Source organism: Lygodium microphyllum, chromosome 12 (assembly GCF_053477565.2).
Source record: "Lygodium microphyllum isolate KBCC chromosome 12, Lygodium_microphyllum_v1.1.10, whole genome shotgun sequence".
In the NCBI taxonomy this organism is placed as follows: domain Eukaryota; kingdom Viridiplantae; phylum Streptophyta; class Polypodiopsida; order Schizaeales; family Lygodiaceae; genus Lygodium; species Lygodium microphyllum.
In genome coordinates, this window is record NC_141146.1 from 126446711 (window position 1) to 126468022 (window position 21312).

The window sequence follows — 21312 nt, forward strand, 5'->3', positions numbered from 1 at the left end:
TTGTCCAATCTTGTACATGGTGACTTATTTTAAGTCAAAATATTTTTTTGGCTTCTAATGTTTGCCCTTTCTTCTTGTGCATGCATTTTTTATGTGACAGATGGTGACTTATTTAAGTCAAATTGATTTTCAGCTTCTAATGTTCATCCTCTCCTGTTGTGCATGCATTTCTAGTTTTGAAAACATTCAATGATCTTAAATTGCATAGTCTAGTATCTTAAGTAGCACACACATACAATGTACTTAATAGGTCTCAATGTTGTAATGGAGGGATTTTGCTACAATCAGTTAGCTATCACTTAATAGATGATTCCTCTTAAGTTTGTGTGGAGCAAGCTTGACCTCTTGGAGATTTACGAGACAAGTAAATACACCTTTACATCTTAGCCTTTAGAAGTTTGTTAGCAATCTTTGAAATTTTGTTAGAATTTCTTAAATAAGGTACCATTAAGCAAAGAAAAGTAGCCATTGAGGCATATTAAATATAGTGATATTGTCAAGTATGCTAATTGTGCTTAAATTAGCCAGAAAACAACCTAGAACTCAATTTGCATGTCCCACATGCTACTAAGTAGATGAAAACCATTTTAATGCACACATAAGCCTAAGAAATCCAATCATTTGGAGGTTCATTCAACAATTTCGTGCCAAATTGATTCCATTTGTGTGAACTCTACTTGAAGACATTTATGGTCATCCATAATGATTATCAAAGGTGGTCAAAATCAAAGTCTAACCTTCAAAAAAGGTAACAAAAGCTACCTCAAAATTTCCATGTATATTTGCATGTGCTAGATATGGCAAATCAAGTTGGTTTTGGTCACAACTCCTTAAATTCATTGGGTAAGTCTAAAATGTACAACTGCCTTAATATCTCAAAGAAGTGCGTGCTAAATTAGGCCTAATTGATGCATTGTCAATATAAGCTTTGATAATGGGGCAAAATGCCAAAGTAAGATGATAAAAACCTATCCCTAGCCTTAAGCATTAAATTCTAACATTGTCCTTGTATCTTAAGCATGACAAGTAAATTAAAAACTACTAGAATACATTTAGCACCTAGCACATGTTAGATTCTTTCAACCAAAAGGAGGTGTATACTAGTCTCCCACCTTAATAGAGATTGAAGATTGGTTGCATATTCTACTAAATTTATATATCGAACATTGGAGGTTTGTATGCCACCATAAACAATAAACCCATTGAGCTTATGAAGTAACACTCAAAATGAAAACAATACTTCCACTCAACCTAGGGAATACTTCCCAAAATGATAGCTTCAACAATTAGCCTAACATTGGTGTACAAAGAGGAGTTAGAAAGACAAGTCACCATAAAGCAACGATTGATACACCTACTGAGATATGATGCATCTTTGTCTTCTTGATGCTTATTAGTGATCAAGACAAAAAGTAGAATAGCTAATAGATGCTTAGAAGAGTGTCAGTATTCTCATTAGGTAATGAGAAGTCTATTTGTAGACTTAGGACTGAGTCTTATCATTCCATAATTAACAGAATTTGGTAAAATACCTACCTTCCTAAAATGATTGGTTTAATCACAATTATCCTTGCTACATACATTTGACAAAGTCATGTAACTCCATCGGGGGATCATCTAATCCAAGAGACTTTCTAATCTTTATTTTTGTACTACATATTGCGAGCTCTTCTATAGAGAAAGGCATGGCAATCAAGGAGGTTACATCTAGTGTGACTCTACTAGTGCATGGTCTCAATATGTCCAGAGCTTCATTGGATCCTTTTGGCATATTTGCTACTTGGCCTACAATAAATGATAGGTGCTTAACAAAAGCCTTAGATATAGAGAAGTCATCTTGATGCGAAGTACCTTCACCATCTCGTATAACAAGTGCCATGTAATTAGATTCCCCTTCAATCTCAAATTTGGCCTTCAATTGCATCTTATTCGATATCTTTCTTTAGCTTTAATATAATCCTCAACACCTTGTAGGAGTCAAATAAGCACCCCATTGTTAGGTTGGAGAGCAACATCACTAAGTAAAGCATAACAACAATGAGTGGCAAGATCCATGTGTGCCCTAGAAGCTTTAGCTCTACTCTTATTATATTGTTTGGAACATTCCACTACAACATTGGTGCAACCAACTAGAGTGCACTTTGTTGGTCTTTGTTCAATAGTCCTTGAGCCTCCTTAAGTAGCCATCCTCCTTAAGAAGGAAGCATTGAGCTTAAATGATAGTCGGCCATGATTTGCAAGTTGGCTTTGAAGCACTTCACATGTCACCTCTAAAGGCACAAGATTTGAGATTTACAAGTTACCCTAATGTTCAAGCTTGACACCAACCACCAAGAATTCTAATCAGCATAGGCACAATCCTTATGGCAAGGATACCATTTTTCATTGTCATTAGTTGAAATGTAGCACATGTTAATGAGATCATATGTCATACAAAGAGAATCCTAGGTACTCCTTTCCTTAGACATCATGGCGCTTGAGGCATGAGACTTGTCCCCATCACATCTATCATGTTGAAATCATATAATAGAAGTGTTGAAGATTGCAAAATCAAACTTTCGATTCTTTCTCGATTCTTTCCACTTTTCAACTCTCTTACCCAAACTATTAGTGGCATACATAGATACCAACTACACTTTCTCCTTCTTTATCACAATTGTTGCAATAAGAATTCAACCCTATGAACCATTTTTTATGCATGTGGACCTTGGCTGTCCCTAACCAGCATCAAAGTTCTTCCACTTCTCCTTTTGCAAGCGACAAACATGCATTTGTATCCCTAGAATTTTCCTTCATGCCAATCATCTTCTTGAATGTTGATCTCCTATAATGCCAACACATCCAATTTTCTTTTCTTAAGCAACCATTTGCATTCTCTTTTCCTAGACTCCAAGTATGCACCCCATATATTCCAAGTATCAAAATAAATTTAGTGCTACCATTCTCTCCTCTCCATCAAGAATAGCATTCTAGCCAATTGTTTGAGTGAGATTTTCTATCCACCAAATGCATTCTAGCCAATTGTTTGAGTGAGATATTCTTCTTACCTTGCTAAGCAAATTGATTTTTGCAATTGCTTAGTGGAGCATTTTCCTCCCCTTGTTTCCTTTCATGCATATTTTGTCCTGCACTTTGGTTGAATGAGCTAGTTCCTTTTGACACACCGTGCTAAAAGCGGATTGTCCTGAATGGGGTCAATTTCTCAATGTAATTTCTCCCTCCAACCATAGCCTTATTCTTCTCTGCATCCCTTGTTACATTAATGGTAGTATGTTTTCCTTCTTTCTTTGATTTGTCTTGTACTTTATCTTTTGATCAACCTTCTTCATCTTCTATAAGCAATCTTTTGCATAACGTCAAGTCTCATGACAAAGATAACAAGAATTAGTGAAAAAGAAAAACTTAACTTCAATAGTAATCTTGAATTCGTGTAGATCAAAGATCTCTAGAAAGTCAAGTGTGCATCTCCTCTTGTATAGGATACATACTTTTGCCAATGTTCCAGATTTTCCATCCATCTAGTTTACTATATTTAGGAATGACATTCATATCAAGCATTCATATGCCAAAGTGTTTGTTGGTGAGAATCTCAAAGACCAAGGCAACACATACATAGTTTCCTTTGTACCCAACTACTGAACCCAAGGTAGTACATATAAATAATTTCCTTTGTACCCAATTGTTGAACCCACAATCTAGTCCCTTTCCTTTGCTTGATTCAAAGAGGGCAAAGAAGCAACCCCATCCAATGAATCTATGTTGTTGTAACATTGCAAATGCCAAATAAGTTGGTAGGAACCATTGAGCAAAATTGCAATGTATGGATGGTATACCCATGAAAGAAAAGAAAACATCAACAAAATAAAGAAATCAACAAACCTTTGTTTAAGCTTTTAGATTAAGAAAGCCAAAGATCCTAAGTTTGGCTTCTTTATTTATTCAAGAACACTTTGAGCTCGCCCTACCCTACATCTTCTCAATCTCCTACGTATTAACTATATCATTCTTCATTGCATAAGCAAACAAGTTCCATAATTTCACCATTCCTTTCTATCTTGTGCATGTGTTCATTTGCCACACTCAGTAGACCTTTTCTCAAGGCTATTTGTTTGCATGGGTAGAGTGCCACATGGTAGCCACCACTAGCTATGTTTTATTAGTGCTCCAAATGACCTTCAAGCCCTTAATTCTCTCAACCATTTTGTCATATACTCACTTCCTCCTACTTCTAGTCTTTCAATCCTCTGGTTGGAATGTCCTTCAAAGTGCTCCATCTTGGCAAGACTTTTGCATTGTCACAAAAACTCTCTACATTAAGAGTACCACCACTTCTTTAGGTTTACTTTTATAACCCTCATCTCATTGTTGCAAAGCATGCAATCCATTGTCATAGCTTAGATTCAACATTTTTTCCTCATTATGTGGTCAATGTTGAAATTGATATTTCTTGTTAATGGAAAATGAAATTTTGTGGGGAATAAAATGTGATAAATGCATTTTTTGGTTGTATAAAATATCCTCCTAGAAATATATGGTGGGTTGAATGTTTTTGCACCTTCATTATCATGTATGATACAAATTGGCTTTACATAAATTTGTTAAAGGACCTAATTGTACTAGAATATAGGCTATTTTATGCACCAATCCTCATATGAATGTAAATGCAAACTAGATCACTCATGTTGATTAGATTTTGGGGTGTTTCCAAGGGTCCATTCATGTGTGTTCGTTTGCTACAATGACAATCACTAGCTAAAAGGAGCCCTCACATAAACTAAGCACACATGGTCTTGATATCCAAATCCTGCACTTTGTGTGGGTTCTCTTATCAATGGCGTCAAAGACTTGTTGACATTTGAATGAGTAGAATGGCACTTAAGGAACTATTCCTTTGGAAATGAGACCTCTCTACACATTTTCTAGACTTGTTCTCATCCACATGAGTTTATCAGATATCTACATTTTTTTGACTCCATTTGCCTTTAGTTGGATTTGGCAAGCTCTTCTCACTTTGGCCCATTTTCGAACAGGTTAAAGTCCTATGTTACATTCTTTTCTTGAGTGCACTTTTAGACACTAGACTATTTGAAACATGACTATCTTTGAGGCTATTCTTTGTAATGACTTCACTTTGACTATGGAATTACACAAATCTCCTTCCAACAACTTATGACCAAAGGATTGGATAGACCTCCATAGATATTTTTTAAGAGTGTTTTTCAACCTTTTAAGCTTTACTCTTCTATAGCATTCCATTTTATATTTTGATTGCTAATACAATATTTTTTCTACAAAGAAGTGTGTACATTGTAACCTATATATGCATATGTGCAATGTGTTTGTTTCATGTGACCTACATACACATATACATGTATGTTTCAATATAGTCACCTACACGTGGATGCATAGAAGAATGTGCATAATGCATGCCCTACACAAATACAGCCTTGCTACCCTTGAATTGCTATGCTAGTTGGACAAGGAAATTGCAAACATGTTATGAATTTGGCGTATATTCCATGGGTTGCCATTGCATGAGAAGATGAAGGCAATAAAAAATTCTAGGCTTCATATCAGTACATGCTTAACAGAATCTTGTGAAAATATTTTCAACAGTGATAATCCAGTATGTCTCAGATTTTGCCACTTTTCTCCGCTACACTTCAAAGAGAGACTTCTTTGCAAAACAATGGAACTGAAGTATCAGGCTCACTATTATACGTTCAGCTGTTAGAATGTTGGGAGAGTACTAGAATTGAGCATATGTTAGGGATAGCTAGAGGACATGGAGCTCCTGGTAAGCGACCTTTTACAAATGGTGAAATATGCAGGTTAGAAACATGTGAGCCAAGGGTGTACTGGGTTTACAAATATGTGAGCAAAAGGTGTAATGGGGAGGAGTTCCCTATTTACATTGAGGCGCCTTCTGGACAAGATAATATACCAGATGCAAGATCTGCATAATATTCAGCAGAATATAAAAAATAATGCTTAAATTTGCATCCAGATCACGTCGAATTTCTGCTTCATCTTTAATATACAAGACCTCTTATGGATTCCATGTGTCAGCAGGCTTGAGGATGAATAACTTGCTTTTCCATGAATTATGTGCTATGGTTGTTTATTGTCAGTTCTCCCACGATGTGAAACACTTCAGACTTGCAGCATACAGAATTGAGAAAACTTCAGTAATCCAATCCTTTTAAACATATCAACAAGAATCGACCTACAAAGTGGGTACATAAAGTGGGTGTTCATGAGCTTACCATGGACTTCCAGCACATAAATCACAAGCAGTCCCAAAAATTGGAATGTCCCTCCCTGCCTGGTATGGCCACCTGGATCCACTCTCACATAACTTCTTATGCTACTGTCTGGCAAACACTGAGAGACCTTTTCGTAGGTCAACCAAGCAAGCTAAAATCCGCTCTAGTACTCGTTCAGGAGAGAGTTCAAGCAGTAGTGCAAGCTGCAGATACATGGAAGGAACAACATAAACGCTTATCTTTTATGTCAAATTGATCAGGTTTAATATAGACAAAAATGATAAAGGTATTCACTACTGGAAAGGCATTCTGTTTGACAGTGAATATCTCGAACTTACCTAATCTTACTTATCCAGCATAATAACAGCTTTATACCCACTCCTATACAGTTCTTGCCTTATTTCTGGTTAATAAGTTTCAACAATCAAGTACTCACTTTAGCAGCCTTTATGCCAACAAGCGAGATAGTCCAAAATGCATCAAAATACACACATATTGTTATGAGATTTTTATGCTTTTATTTGTAAACCTTGCAAGCAAGCCACCAGTCCATTGCCACCTTACACAGGGTTTGCACAGATGAGTGCCACAAATCCACAGTTTTCGAATTTCCATAACCTTAGCTAAAAATTAGCAATCAAACTTGCAAGCTGGTAAGACTGAGATACACAATATAAGGTCAAATGATCTGTTTATAAGGATTTTCAGTTGCAGCGAAAGTGGCCAAAGATGCTGAAAGCATAGATTCTAGCACATTGATTGTGCTTGTCCTTGTTTCTGCATGACATTTCTTACTCATGGTAAGACTCATTGTTCCATTTTCCAACCTTGATGCCCTCTTAATTTGTGGATTACACACTACCCCACTTAAGTTTGGATTAACATCACGTTTCTTGTTTGGGCTGTTGCTGCTCTATTGCTTAATTACACTAGACACTATCCAGTGCATCCACGACCTGTATGGCCACCACACATGTGCTTTGTGAAAGACCTAGGTAGCAGTAAAAGATGTGTGCAGTCAGTTTGAACCTTAAATGATACCTCATAAAGAGCAGCAGGCAGTTGTCTTAACCCCATTATTAGACAAGGTTCCTTCTCACCCTAAACTTAGAAGACAACATCCAACAACTAAAGAGCAGATGTTGACACCTCAACTCTTTCAGTTTAGAAGCAAATCTAGGCCAATTACATGAACCATGTCTTAACATTAAAGTAACATTTAAGCAACAAAATTGAAGTGGCACATACCTCAATCACACCATCCTGGAAAGTGAGAGAAGCACGCAGCGAATCGGAATTCATTCCCTCTCTTAGAATTTCGAAAAAGGTTTTTGTTATTCCTGTTTCCATAATGACAGCCTTTTGCCGTAGAGTGATGTAATGAATACCCAAATCTGCAGCTAGCCTTTTTATGTATGTCATTTTGAGCACGATCTGAAACACCAGAAAGAGGATGTCTTGATAGAAATGTTAAGCATAGAGTAAAAGTTTTTGGATTTGTGTAAGTTACGTTTAATTAGTGTTCTCAAATGAGTATAAGGGAAATGTTACAATGTACCTCAAAAGAAGGAGTCTCCTTGCCAAAGTCACAGCGCAAATCATTTGTGTAATACATCAGTTTAATCAAACCACTAGCTGCCACATCTTCAAGGGTAGACAACACATGCCCACATTTTTGCGGATCCTTGATGTAATCACTGGGAAGATGATGATTAACCTCCAAATCCAACTGTAGATGAAGCTCAAAACTTAATAATCTTTGTGTGTGTGTGTGTGAAGAAGTTTGAATTAATATATAGAAATATTTTTCCCTCACTATATCCTCCTCTCCATGCCCACAAGTGCCAACCACTACACACATCTAGCCCTCCACTTTCTATTCCATGCATGAGCTAGCTGACATATATATATCCATTACCTCTATGATGGGCTCACACAGTTTGAGCACACTACCCCCCCTAGGGACACTCACCTCCATTCTACACTCCACTGCTCTCCAAAGCTCCCCACACTCAACACACACTAGCAAACTCACAAGACCTAGGACCATGCCCTAGAAGAGATGGTATGATGAGTGCAATGAGCTATACAAACACCTTCAGATCTAGGGAGGACTAGGATCTGTTACAGAGAGGGAGGCCCACAAACAAATGAGGACCCTGACTTGCCGTAAATGGCAAGTTTATGAAGAGGCACAATATTGGGATCTATACCATTTATTCATGATCAGAGATGTAGCCACAGCATGGCACAAAATACGAGAGTTGGGCTAGCCCACACCCATTGGTGACCCAAAGACATGACACTCTTATGTAGAGGGGGCTATACGAGAGTTGGGCTAGCCCACACCAATTCCTCATGCACTGGAGCCTCCCCCTACTATATCCACCTTCTTCACACATGATATAGTGAGGAGAGCGATAGAGCACCTATAGCATGGACAATCGATGGATCACACATGTATATAGGGTGAGCACTTCATTTATGCAATGGACATTTTAGCTCCTCTCCTTGCTTTTTATGTTCCATAGGGCTCTAGTGGAAGGCTTCCCAGACAAGTGGACCATGCATATCATCTTGCCCATCCACGAGTCTACCCATCCCCTAGATCTTGGTAACTATAGGACCATCATGGAGGACCACACATTGGCTAAGATATGTGGAGTGGTGATGGAGGCAGAGCTCACTGCATATGCATAGAGAGAGATTGAGGGCAACACGTTAGCTGGATGCAGACAAGATTCCCTACACTTGACCACATCTTCACCCTTGGAGACATGATTGAGCAGGCGAAAGTAAGGAAGAAGATATTCTATTGCTGCTTTGTGGATTTCCACAAAGCCTTTGATACAGTTTCATGAGATAGACTACTACAAAGGCTATAGACAATGGGGATCCCATTGGACATGATTTGGGGCATCTATGTATTGTATGAGAGGGTGACAGGACTTTCGGATATATGGAACAGTGATGGAGGCAAAGCTAAATGCATATGCAAAGAGAGAGATTGAGGGCAGCAAGTCAACTAGATTCAAATGTGGATTCTCTACACTTGACCACATCTTCACGTTGAGAGGCGTCATTGAGTAGGTGAAAGTAAGGAAGAAGAGACTCTATTACTACTTTGTGGATTTCCGCAAAGCCTTTGATGCACTTTCATGAGATAGGCTACTATAGAGGCTGCAGAAACTAGGGATACAATTGGACATGATTTGGGGCAGCTTTATATTGTATGAGGGTGGTAGGCTGAATTACATATCCACGAGGACTTTTAGGTATGGTCTCTAGCACCATTGGAGTGAAGCAATGATGTCCCCTCTCCCCTACACTCTTTGGACTCTATATTGGGAGAAGGTGATGGGGTGGAGATAGTAGGTATATTGGTCTGTATTATGCTTTATGCTGAAGATATTGCTCTAGTCTCTAAGTCACAAGGTCTACAACGACAACTCCATGCCCTTCATGACTTTTGCATACAAACTCGATTGACAGTTAATCTTGGGAAAAACAATATTGATCTTCCACACATCAGTCCCAGTGAGGAGTTTAGTCTTCACGCTAGGAGCAAGACAAGTGGAGGTTCTAGACTCATATGTCTACTTAGGGGTCACATTCACTTCGTTTGCTTCACCATGGCACAAGCAGCCAAAGATTGACTCACATGAGGATATACAACATTGGCCATGATGGAGAGAGAGTGGCATAAGGCATACTTCTAGGAGCCTCACACAAGGAGGTGGTTATTCAACACATTGGTCACACCAACCATTATGTATGGTGCACTTGTTTGGATCCCTAGCTTGGTTACATACTTATGGACACAAATTGAGAGACCACAAACCATCATGCTCTCATGGATGATCCACAGCAAACCATAAATATCACATGAGACCATTAGAGCTGAGTTTGTTGCACCCAATGATGATGGGGGCCCCTTTTTCAGACCATCAGCTTCATACATAAAGTATGTGACACACACCTAGATAAACTACCTAGGAGAGCATTGGAGGCCTCTAGGCAACTGGCTCATGCAAGACATGAGACTTCATGGTATGCACAAGTTGAGTAGTGGCTCGTAGGATATGGGATTGACATGGACCACCTTGCCCCCTTCAGTATGACCCTGACTCCCCCCTTCATACATCTCTCCCACAACACTGAGAGGAACTAGGTTATGGAATAGGACCTTTACCAGTTGCGTGCAACATACTAGACTTCAACTTGGTAGCCCCTTTCTCCGAAGATGTTATACTATAGGGATCACTTTATGAGGACTACAATAGATGGTTTCATTGAGAGACTTAGATACCTAGATGTATATACATGCCACATGACATTGAGACCAGGAGGGCAAGCCCAAATTCCTAGAGTTGAGCGGATTTGTAGACTATGCCAAGAGGTGAAAAGCAAGGAGTACTATTTCTACAAATGCAAAGCCTATAGCATAGTTTGAGCTAGATACCTCATGCTATTTGGAGGAGACACCTCCCGCGAACAAGTCATGGAGTCCCTCAACATTCGACATAGCTTACCAATTTCTTCCAAATAGTTACCACACACACCACCTACATAGGAGGGGTGAATGTCTAGAGAGCTGAGGTGATCACTGCAACACACCAAATGCGGATATAGGGGTACTAGATGCAAATGCTATACTACAGAGAGATGAAGGAGATCGGCCAACAACACCAACAACACCTAATAGAGCTAATGGATCAATCCAAATGCTTACTCCATACTATTTTATCAATAAGGATGCATGACATACTCTACCCAATGATCCTAACAAGGTGGAACTAGATATTTGTGTACTATTCAACCACGCAACTAGACATGTATTGCTTCACTCTCCTGTTGCATCTCTACATGGGTATTATTTTGTCTTGTATACACCTTAGCTTCTTTTCACTCTATATCATTGATAATCTTTTAGCAAGTCACACTTTGATATCTAGTGACAATTAGCATTGTACATGGCTTTCTCATGGGCCGATTCAGTCTTAGACGATGTCAATGTATCTTTCTTCCTCTCTCTCTCTCTCTCTCTCTCTCTCGTAAGAGGTAATTGTATATGTTACGAAAAAAGGTACAAGTTTACATGATTACAAGATACACGATGGCTCTAAGCCATCGTGTGTAAAATCTCAGTACGAAACCACAAAAGAGTTACACAAGTCATGGCAAAGACGCAAAGGAAATTGCCATATGCCAGGGAAGTAAGTCCTCCCGAGGGAGCAAGTCACAGTGCCAAATGAGATCTATCTGCCAATGCAAGAGACCTTTAAGCCTCGCAATGTGTCCCGAAACATTAGAGGCCGAATCAAAAAGAAAGGCATTCCGAGTGGTCCAATTGTGCCAGCATCCCCAGTATCTAAGAAAGTGGAACAAGATCTTCATATACAATTGTGCCGGTGTGGGGTATTTTGGCCGTACAAAAACCCAATCGAAAGGGCTTCGTGAGAAACCAACCACAGCTCGCCAAACCGCTGACAAGAGCGACCAGATATTCTTAGCGAGAGGGCAAGAAATAAATCGATGACGGGCCGATTCCACAGTAGTGGTGTAAAAGAAACAATTGCCGTTAGAGATTTGACCCTTGGAAAGGGCTGAGGCAAGAGGAAGACCACCAATCATCACCCTCCAAAGAAAGACCTTGCATTTGAAAGGTGTCTTGTTCAACCAGCCCTTCATCACAGTTGCCTTTCACCATGACTGAGATTTCCGCAATCCCCATACAGTATTAGCTTTAGTAACCAGCCATTGATGATCTTTAATCAAAAGATGGTACACCTGGTTAGTTGAGGCCTTTTCCAAATTCAACGGACTTGCAAGGTCCCAGTCCTGCCAAGGACAATCGAAAGCAAGGGCTAGAAAGGGATGCCTGCTCTGGAGCACTAACAAAAGCTGTTCCCATAAAGCACGATATCCACAAGGTATTCTGAAACGCCTCCTGGCTGTACGAAACGATATCAAGACATTACGACTGGCAAGGGTGGCATCTGCAACTGAAGTCAAGCCCATACGGGCCATGCGGTTAAATTTGGTTTGAGCTCATGTTTGCCTTCCCACAAAAGTAATTTCGAGGTTGCCAACAATTCCAATTGAAAAGAGTTAGTATGTAAGCGGTCCTCTGTTGGATGCCAACGCGCCTTCTGGAGAACCAATTTCCACGAGCCGACCAAATGAACAAGCAAGGATGAGAAAGGACCAGAAAACCGAGAGTTTGCATTAAGAACATGCCACCAGGAGATCCGAATTTGTGTATTACCATGTAGAAGCCCGCGGTGCTCAAGAAAATAACGGGCTATAACGGCCCACGGGTAATGATCCGCACACATGGCACGAAAAAGAGACCAACGAAGTGCCAGCATATGAGTTTCGACATCCAAAATAGCCCCACTACCCATGCGTTTGGGAGTACATGCATGTGACCAAGAAATTCATGAAATGCCTGCCTGCAATGAATCCTTCTTCCATAACATGAAACGAATGGGCCGAGTAAGAGCATTCAAAGTAGTATTAGTCCAAGGCAGCAATGGCAAGAAATATGTGAGCATTGGTAGCATAATTGTCTGAGCCACTTTGAGGCGAACATGGAAGGGCCAAGCTTGCGACTTCCAATACAGAAACTTAGCTGCCAGTTTCTGTGAAATCCACTCTAGTAGTTGCTTCGGCCGAACATCAACACCCAAAGGGTACCCAAGTTGCCTGACAATGGAACCACAAGGAACAACCTGTCCTTGCCAACCCAATGACTGTAAATCCCACTCCGTGCAACTGAGAATGGCTGATTTGAAAGCATTGATACGAAGACTAGAAGCATGACCAAAGAGCGTCCAAACATCTAATGCCTTGCGAATATTGTCCTTGTCCGCAAGCAAAATCATAAAGCTATCATCAGCCAAAGATTGACTAATGAAGTGCTGTCCAAAAGGAAGAGACAATCCAGCCAATTGAGTAGAAGCTGCCATAGAAGATAACATCGAAAGAACCGGATGAGTCACAAGGGCAAAGAAGAGAGGACTCAAAGGGCAACCCTGTCTCACAGAGCGTGCAAGGACAAATGGCTCTGTAACACCACCATTTAGTATAACTCGCGAAGAAGCCGCAACACTAATGGTGTAGATCAAGCGGGACATTTGAGTACCAAAGCCCATAGTAGACATAAGTTCTGCAATGAAAGACAAGTCTAAATAATCAAAAGCCTTTTCCAGATCCAATTGAACCAATACTACTTCCTGACTAGAGTGCTTTGCATAGTCAATAGCCAGTTGCACATTTAAGATATTATGCAGAATGTTTCGGCCCTTAATGAAACCATATTGAAGAGGATGCATAATGGCCGGAAGATGCTTGTGGAGCCGATTCGCCAACACTTAGAAAAAGATTTTATACATCGAACCCATCAAAGAAATTGGTCTCCAATGTTGCAACATTGACGGCGAAGGAACTTTTGGAAGCAATTTGATAAGACCTTTCTGTGAGGAAGGCATGATCCCTGTTTCCCAAACCTGCTGAAACATAGTCATCAATGGTTTCACCAGTTGCGTAGCAGAACTCTCAAAGAATTCATTGGTGAGACCATCCCAACCGGGACTTTTATCCTTAGGCAGGCATAACAAAACATCGATAACTTCCTCCTCACAAATATCTGTCTCCAAAGTAGTTTGCATATCAAGTGGAACCTGATGGCGGACCAAATCATAGAAGACTGAGCGTGTATGGGTAACCTGGTCAGAAGGTGAATGCGAAGAACCAAGAACTAGAAAATAATTCCTGTACATATTGACAATAGTCTGAGGATCAGTGACCATTCGACCTTCAGAATCCTGGAGTCGAGTCATATTTTCTCGAGCAGGAGATGCATGCAGAGCGCAGAAGAATTTATGAGACTGACAAGCACTATCTTGCAAATTCTCAGTCAAATTTTGCAATTTGGCCTGCTGATAGGATTTCAACTGAAACTCTTTAATAAGATCAGCCAAACGCATCGCCAATGATAGCAGAAATACATCATCTGGAGTGCCCACCAATAGAGAACGAACCAAAGCCAGTAAGTCCTCCGCTGCTTTTCGATGCCGTCGACAAAGAGAGGCATGATGGATCCCATACTGCCGAGCGACCCGCTGCACATTAGAGAGCAATCGTTCAAAAGAAGTAGTGCCCTCAGAGGCGAAGTCCAATAAGAATCTATCAATCAATTGTTGCATATAGCCCTGAAAGATTGAATGCTTTAAATAAGACGAGTTGAAACGCAAAGGGAGTCTATCCAGCAATTGCATAAAAGATGCAATGGGCTGTGTAAGTATCTCAAGCGGGAGAGGGAAATGGTCCGACAAGGCATATTGCTGCAACACCTGCATTTCCATTATCTCAGGAAGAAAATCATCATCCTCCATGATGTACATGCGGTCAAACCGCGACCATGTAGTTGTATACTATGCCGAATGGAAAGTAAACCCTGTAGAAGAAGGGTGTAGCCAAGACCAGAGATCTTGCTTAAGTACAGCAAGAGCAAACTCTTTCCACACCGGACTTTCCGGAGTGTCCATCACCGAATGCCCTGATGTGGACTATGAAGAATCAACACACATATTAAAATCCCCCATCAAAAAACCCCGTCTACCAAGTGAGAAGGAGGTCTGCAAAGTATTCCAAAGATCCCGACGGGATAAAGGGTCATTCGGAGCATAGAGGCCCAACAACCATAAGATCTCTCCTTCAAATAAAACTTCAATTACCACAAAGCGGCCATGTACATCATTTTTAATAAGAACAGGCTGATATTTCTCGTGTATAATCATAAGCACACCAAAATAATGCATGGCATGTGTCCCTGCATAAAACAAGCGAAACCTATGGCAATCCATAACTTTTCTTGCTTCCTCGTGACTCTTATGCTCAACAGCACACAAGACATCCCACTGATTCTCATGCAATACCGTCCACATGGCATGTTGCTTATGGTGAGAACAATCGCCTCGCACATTCCACGTGGCAATCTTCATATGTATTCAAAAAGAAAATCAGAAACGAGGCACCGCTTGCCTTGATTTAACCTTTTCTGCTAGAATGTCAAGGACACCCTCATCCAAAAAATCAGCTAACACGGCAAAAGAGTTCTGATGGCCAGCTTTAGAGATAGACAGAATATCCATGGTCTTGGGGATGGAACGGGGATAATGATGATCCCATGGTGTAATCACATTACCTCTAGTATCAAAATCTAACTTAGCGGGTGGACCCTTTGAACCTTCTGTATATACTTTCCTAGTAGACTGATTACGGGGAGCAGAAGAAACCATAGTATGCGCAGTGCGCTCTGAAGACAACATTTCTTTCCTGCGCATATACGTGCGCATGGAACCTTGTGAAGTATTAGGCCCAGTATCCGCCACGCCAATATCAAACTTTTTACCTTTTTTGGGACGTGCCTCTACCCAGTCATTGCCACGGGAATCCAAACCCAAAACATGTTTGCCTTTATCCAAAACTTTAGGTGGCTAGGTTGCATCCTGTGACGGAGCATCAAGCACCATGTCTTCCATAGGAAGCACAACATGCTCAATCATTTGAAGATGGTTGCTTCTCTGGGCATTCGGCCATAAAATGCCCAATTTTCCACACGAAAAGCAATGTCCTGCAAAGTTTCCCCATTTCAAACGAAAGTGCAAAGGATGCATGCCAGAGCAATTAAGACGTAGCCACGCAGGCCTTTTCCTAGTAGTGTCCCATAACATACACAAACAGTTACGATTCATGGCCCTTAGGCTCGAGGGGACCAGAACAGTGCCCACAACGGCCATGGCATCCTTTAATAGTGGGCAATAGACAGTCGGGCAATTTTCCACTTCAACCCACACCGGGCATTCACGTTGAAGCAGGCGCTGAAAGTTTGCCATAGGGCGCCATAGCACAACATGGACCAAACGGCGATCAAAGAACAATGGTAGTTTAGACAGGAGATCAGCACGATGCTTCTCAGATTTCAACAGCACCTCCAAAAAACCTCGGGGCCCCACAAAAATCTGTTCAACACATTCCCCTTGTAGCAGACTGTGCAGCCACTAGTGAATACGGGAAGGCTGGGGGGTTCTACTAGTGAATAAGAGTATCACAGCGCGATCATACAATACTGAAAAGGAGCGCAAGACAGATTTCGGGTCGACAGTGGCTTCCAGAACATCTTCCGGTACAGAGTCAGAAAAGACTTCCTGATTATGTTGAACATAATTGCCAAGTAGAGTGTTGGCAAAACTCTAGCAAATGCTCCCAGTCAACATCCTGAGAGTCCGCAGAATCCGAAGCAACCTGAGTATAGGAACGATCCTGATGATCCATTGTCTCTTCCGAAGTATGCTTGGTGCGTTTGCTTGCAGGCTGAAAGTCAGGAGCAGTGGGCATCTCTTCATTGCACGGAACCATATCGTCGGGTTCCTTGGTATCAGAGTCCGGACCAAGCGCTGCCACCATTTGGTGTATAAAATCCAGATCCAGCCCAACCATATTGTATCACTGCGTATACCGGTCAGAGGCCGAATGAAGATCTCATGGGAGCTAGGAATGCGCAGGCCACTCTCCCTCTTTCTTAGGCGAAACGGACAAGGCACTGGACTGACGAAGAAGCTTGGGAAGCACGTGCGCAAAAACAGACGGCCGCTATGCAGAGAAGGCACGTCCACAGGCAGAGAAGGACTCGTTCCGTTTGCTGGCTCACGTTGTTGCGCGCTCTGTATGGCAACTTGGGTGTGACTGGCTGTTGCCCCTTGGTGGCAAAATGGGCAGATCAAGGCGGGCAGCAGGCAGAGGGCGCGCTCTCTCTCTTTCTCTCTGTCTCTTAGGCGGGTGGGTCGGAGTGCGAGCAGCTCCGACGGCAGTGTCTGATAGCGGGTAGGTCTGATGACGACCGACGATGGCTGACGACAGGCGCAGGTCTGACGACAATGGATGACGGGCGCAGGTTTGAAGAAGACGGGTGCAGGGCTGATGCGGACTGGCGACGGGTGCAGGTCTGGTACACAGGGCAGACGGCGACGGACGACGGGCGCAGGTCTGAAGAGGATTGACGAGGAGTGCAGGGGTGACGCGGACGGGCGATGGGCGCAAGTCTGGTGGTGACGGGCGGTCTGACGATAGGCGAAGAGGAATAGGTGTGACAACGGGCCGGGCAAGCGTGACGGCCAAAGACCAGGCGTGACGACGGGCGCAAGTCAGAGGACCGACGGCCGAACGGCACGCACAGGCGGCGACATCTCCCGCTCTCTCTCTCTCCCTCTCTCCCGCCATCTCTTCGGGACTCCTCTCTTCTCTCTCTCTCTCTCTCTCTCTCTTTTCGTAAAAGGTAATTGTATTAATTACGAAAAAAATTTACATGATTACAAGATACACGATGGCTCTACCCCATTGTGTGTACACACTGACTCTTTACAAGAACCAGACGGCCAAAGAGTTACAAAAATTATGGCAAAGATGCGGAGGAAATTGCCATATGCCAAGGGCGTAAGTCCTCCCGAGAGAGGATGTCAGAATGCCAGAGAAGATCTATCTGCCAATACAAGAGACCTTTAAGCCTAGCAATATGCCGCTGAACATTATAAGCGGAATCAAAAAAGAAAGCATTCCGAACAGTCCAGTTGTGCCAACAGCCCCAATATCGAAGAAAGTAAAACAAGATCTTCATATGTGGCTGTGTCGGTGAGGGATATTTGGGCTGCATGAAAACCCAATCAAACGGGCATAGCGAGAAACCAACCACCGCTCGCCAGACGGCTGATAAGAATGACTAGATTTTCTGAGCAAGAGGGCAAGAAATAAAACGATGACAGGCGGATTTCACAGTGGTGGTGCAAAAGAAACAGTTGCCGTTGGAGATTCGGCGCTTGGAAAGAGTTGAAGCAAGCGGAAGACCACCAATCATCACCCTCCAAAGAAAGACCTTATAATTGAATGGTGTCTTATTTAACCAGCCTTCCATCACAGTTGCCCTCCACCATGACCGGGATTTATGCAATCCCCATAGAATATTAGCTTTAGTAACCAGCCATCGATGATCTTTAATTAGAAGATGATACACCTGGTTAGCTGATGCCTTTTCTAAAGTCAACCTGCTTGCAAAGTCCAATCCTACCAGGGACGATCCGTAGCAAGGGTAGGAAAGGGTTGTCTGCTCTGAAGCACCATCAAAAGCAGTTCCCATAAATACCTGTATCCATGAGGGATCCTGAAAAGCCTCCTGGCTGTACGAAACCACATGAACACATTGCGATAGGCAAGGGTGGCATCCGCGACCGAAGTTAAACCCAAACGTGCCATGCGCTTGAATTGTGGTCGAAGCTCATGTTTACCACCGTCCCACGAAATTAATCGCGAGACTACCAACAGTTCCAATTGAAAAGAATTAGTGGCTAAGCGATCCGTTGGATGCCACTGAGACTTCCGGAGGACCAGTCTCCAGGAACATACCAAATGGGCAAGCAAAGATGAGGAAGAACTAGAGAACCGAGAATCGGCATTAAGAACATGCCACCAAGAACTGCGGATTTGGGTATTACCATGCCGAAGCCCATGATCCTCAAGAAAATAACGGGCTATGACAACCCAAGGATGATAATCAACGCGAAAAAGAGACCAGCGGAGTGCCAGGATATGAGTTTGGGCATCCAAAATAGCCCCTCCACCCATGCGTTTTGGGGAGCACGCATGCAACCAAGAAATCCAGGAAATACCTGCATGCAAGGAATCCTTCTTCCATAACATGAAACGAATAGACTTAGTAAGATCATTCAGTGTAGTAGTAGTCTAGGGTAGCAATGGCAAGAAATATGTAAGCATTGGCAACATAATTGTCTGGGCTACTTTGAGGCGAACATGGAAGGGCCAGGCTTGAGATTTCCAATACAGAAACTTAGCCACGAGTTTCTGTGAAATCCATTGTAGTAGCTGCTTTGGGGGAATATCAATACCCAAAGGATACCCAAGATGCCTGACAATGGAGCCACGGGGGACAACCATTCCCTGCCAGTCCAATGACTGCAAATCCGACTCCGTGCAGCTGAGAATGGCCGATTTCAAAGCGTTGATGCGAAGACCAGAAGCGTGACCAAAGAGAGCCCAAACATCTAATGCTTTGTGAAGATTATCTTTGTCCGCACGCAAAATCATAAAACTGTCATCAGCCAAGGATTGATCAATGAAGTGCTGTCCAGAGGGAAGCAACAATCCAGCCAACTGAGTAGAAGCTGCCATATGAGATAGCATCGAAAGAACCGGATGAGTTGCAAGGGCAAAGAAGAAAGGACTCAACAGGCACCCTTGTCTGACAGAGCGGGCAAGGACAATTGGCTTGGTAACGCCTCCATTCAACATGACCCGCGAAGACGCTACAACACTAATAGTGTAGATCAGACGAGACATCCGGGCACCAAAGCCCATAGCAGACATAAGTTTTGCAATGAAAGACCAGTCCAAATAATCAAAAGCCTTTTCCAGGTCCAATTGAACCAGTATGACCTCCTGATTTGAATGCCTTGCATAATCAATCGCTAGTTGCGCAATTAATACATTGTGCAAAATGTTTCTGCCCTTAATGAAACCATATTGGAGAGGATGCACAATGGCAGGAAGATGCTTGAGAAGGCGATTCGCCATAACTTTGGAAAAGATTTTATACATAGAACCCATCAAAGAAATTGGGCGTCACTGTTTCAACATGGATGGCGAAGGAACTTTTGGAGGCAGTTTAATAAGACCTTCTTTCCAAGAGGAAGGCATGATCCCCGTTTCCCATACCCGCTGAAACAAAGCCATCAAAGGTTTCGCGAGCTGGGTGGCAAAAAACTGAAAGAACTCATTGGTGAGACCATCCCAGCCAGGACTTTTATCCTTGGGTAAATGTAACAGAACATCCATAACCTCCGACTCACAAATATCTGCCTCTAGAGTAGATTGCATGTCCTGAGGAACTTGATTGTGGGCCAGATCATAAAAAACTGAATGAGCATGAGTAATTTGGCCTGAAGGAGAAGTAGAACCAAGAAGGTCAAGGCAATAATTTCTACACATATTCACAATTGTCTGCGGATCAAGGACCATTTGACCTTCTGCATCCTGGAGCCTAATCATATTCTCTCGAGCAGGAGAGGCATGGAGAGCTCGAAAAAACTTATGGGTCTGACAAGCACTATCTTGCATAGTCTCCGTCAGATGTTGCAATTTGACCTGCTGATAAGATTTCAACTGAAACTCTTTAATAAGGTCGGCCAAACGCGTTGCCAGTGAGAGCATAAATGCATTATCTGGAGTGTCCACCAGCAAAGAACGAACCAAAGCCAGCAGTTTCTCCGTTGCTTGTCGGCACCGCCGACAAAGAGAGGCCTGATGGATCCCATACTGCCGAGCAACCCGCCACACATTAGAGAGTAATCGTTCAAACGAAGCAGTGCCCTGAGATGAGAAATCCAATAAGAATCGATCAATCAATTGCTACATATAGCCTTGAAAGATTGCATGCTTCAAATAAGACGAGTTGAAACGCAAAGGAAGTCTATTCAGAAATTGCTTGAAAGGTGCAATGGGTTGTGCAAGGAGCTCAAGCTGCAGAGGGAAATGATCCGACAAGGCATATTGTTGCAAAACTTTCATTTCGAGTATCTTAGGAAGGAAATCATCATCTTGCATGATGTATATGCGGTCTAACCGCGACCATGTTGTGGCATACTAGGCAAAATGGAAGGTAAACCCTGTAGAAGAAGGATGCAGCTAGGACCAGAGATCTTGCTTAAGAACGGCAAAAGCCAACTCCTGCCACATACGTCTTTCCGGCGCATCCATTACCAAATGTTCTGATGTTGACTGTGAAGAATCAACACACATATTAAAATCCCCCATCAAAAAACCCCGTCTGCCAAGGGACAAGGAAGTCTGCAAGGTATGCCAAAGCTCCCGGCGAGATAAAGGATCATTCGGAGCATAGAGGCCAAGTAACCATAAGATCTCTCCTCCGAATAAAATTTCAATCACCACAAAGCGGCCATGTGCATAATTTTTT

The 21312-nt window shown here is 42.3% G+C and overlaps 1 protein-coding gene across 4 annotated transcripts in view; it reads right to left on the minus strand.

Annotated features, from left to right (window-relative positions):
- Positions 1-5545: 5545 nt before the first annotated feature.
- LOC148028236 (DEAD/DEAH box helicase) overlaps positions 5546-21312 on the minus strand; it is a 226443-nt gene continuing 210676 nt past the window's right edge. For 3 of the 4 annotated variants that reach the window (XM_087690017.1, XM_087690016.1, XM_087690015.1), the window contains exons 13-16: positions 7825-7995; positions 7515-7700; positions 6267-6469; positions 5546-6158 (exon numbers count right to left, since the gene is read on the minus strand). In XM_087690017.1, coding sequence (XP_087546143.1) covers positions 6368-6469; positions 7515-7700; positions 7825-7995 — 459 coding nt within the window. In that variant the 3' untranslated portion in view covers positions 5546-6158; positions 6267-6367. The remainder of the gene's footprint in view (positions 6159-6266; positions 6470-7514; positions 7701-7824; positions 7996-21312) is intronic. The other variant, XM_087690018.1, reaches the window with a different exon arrangement.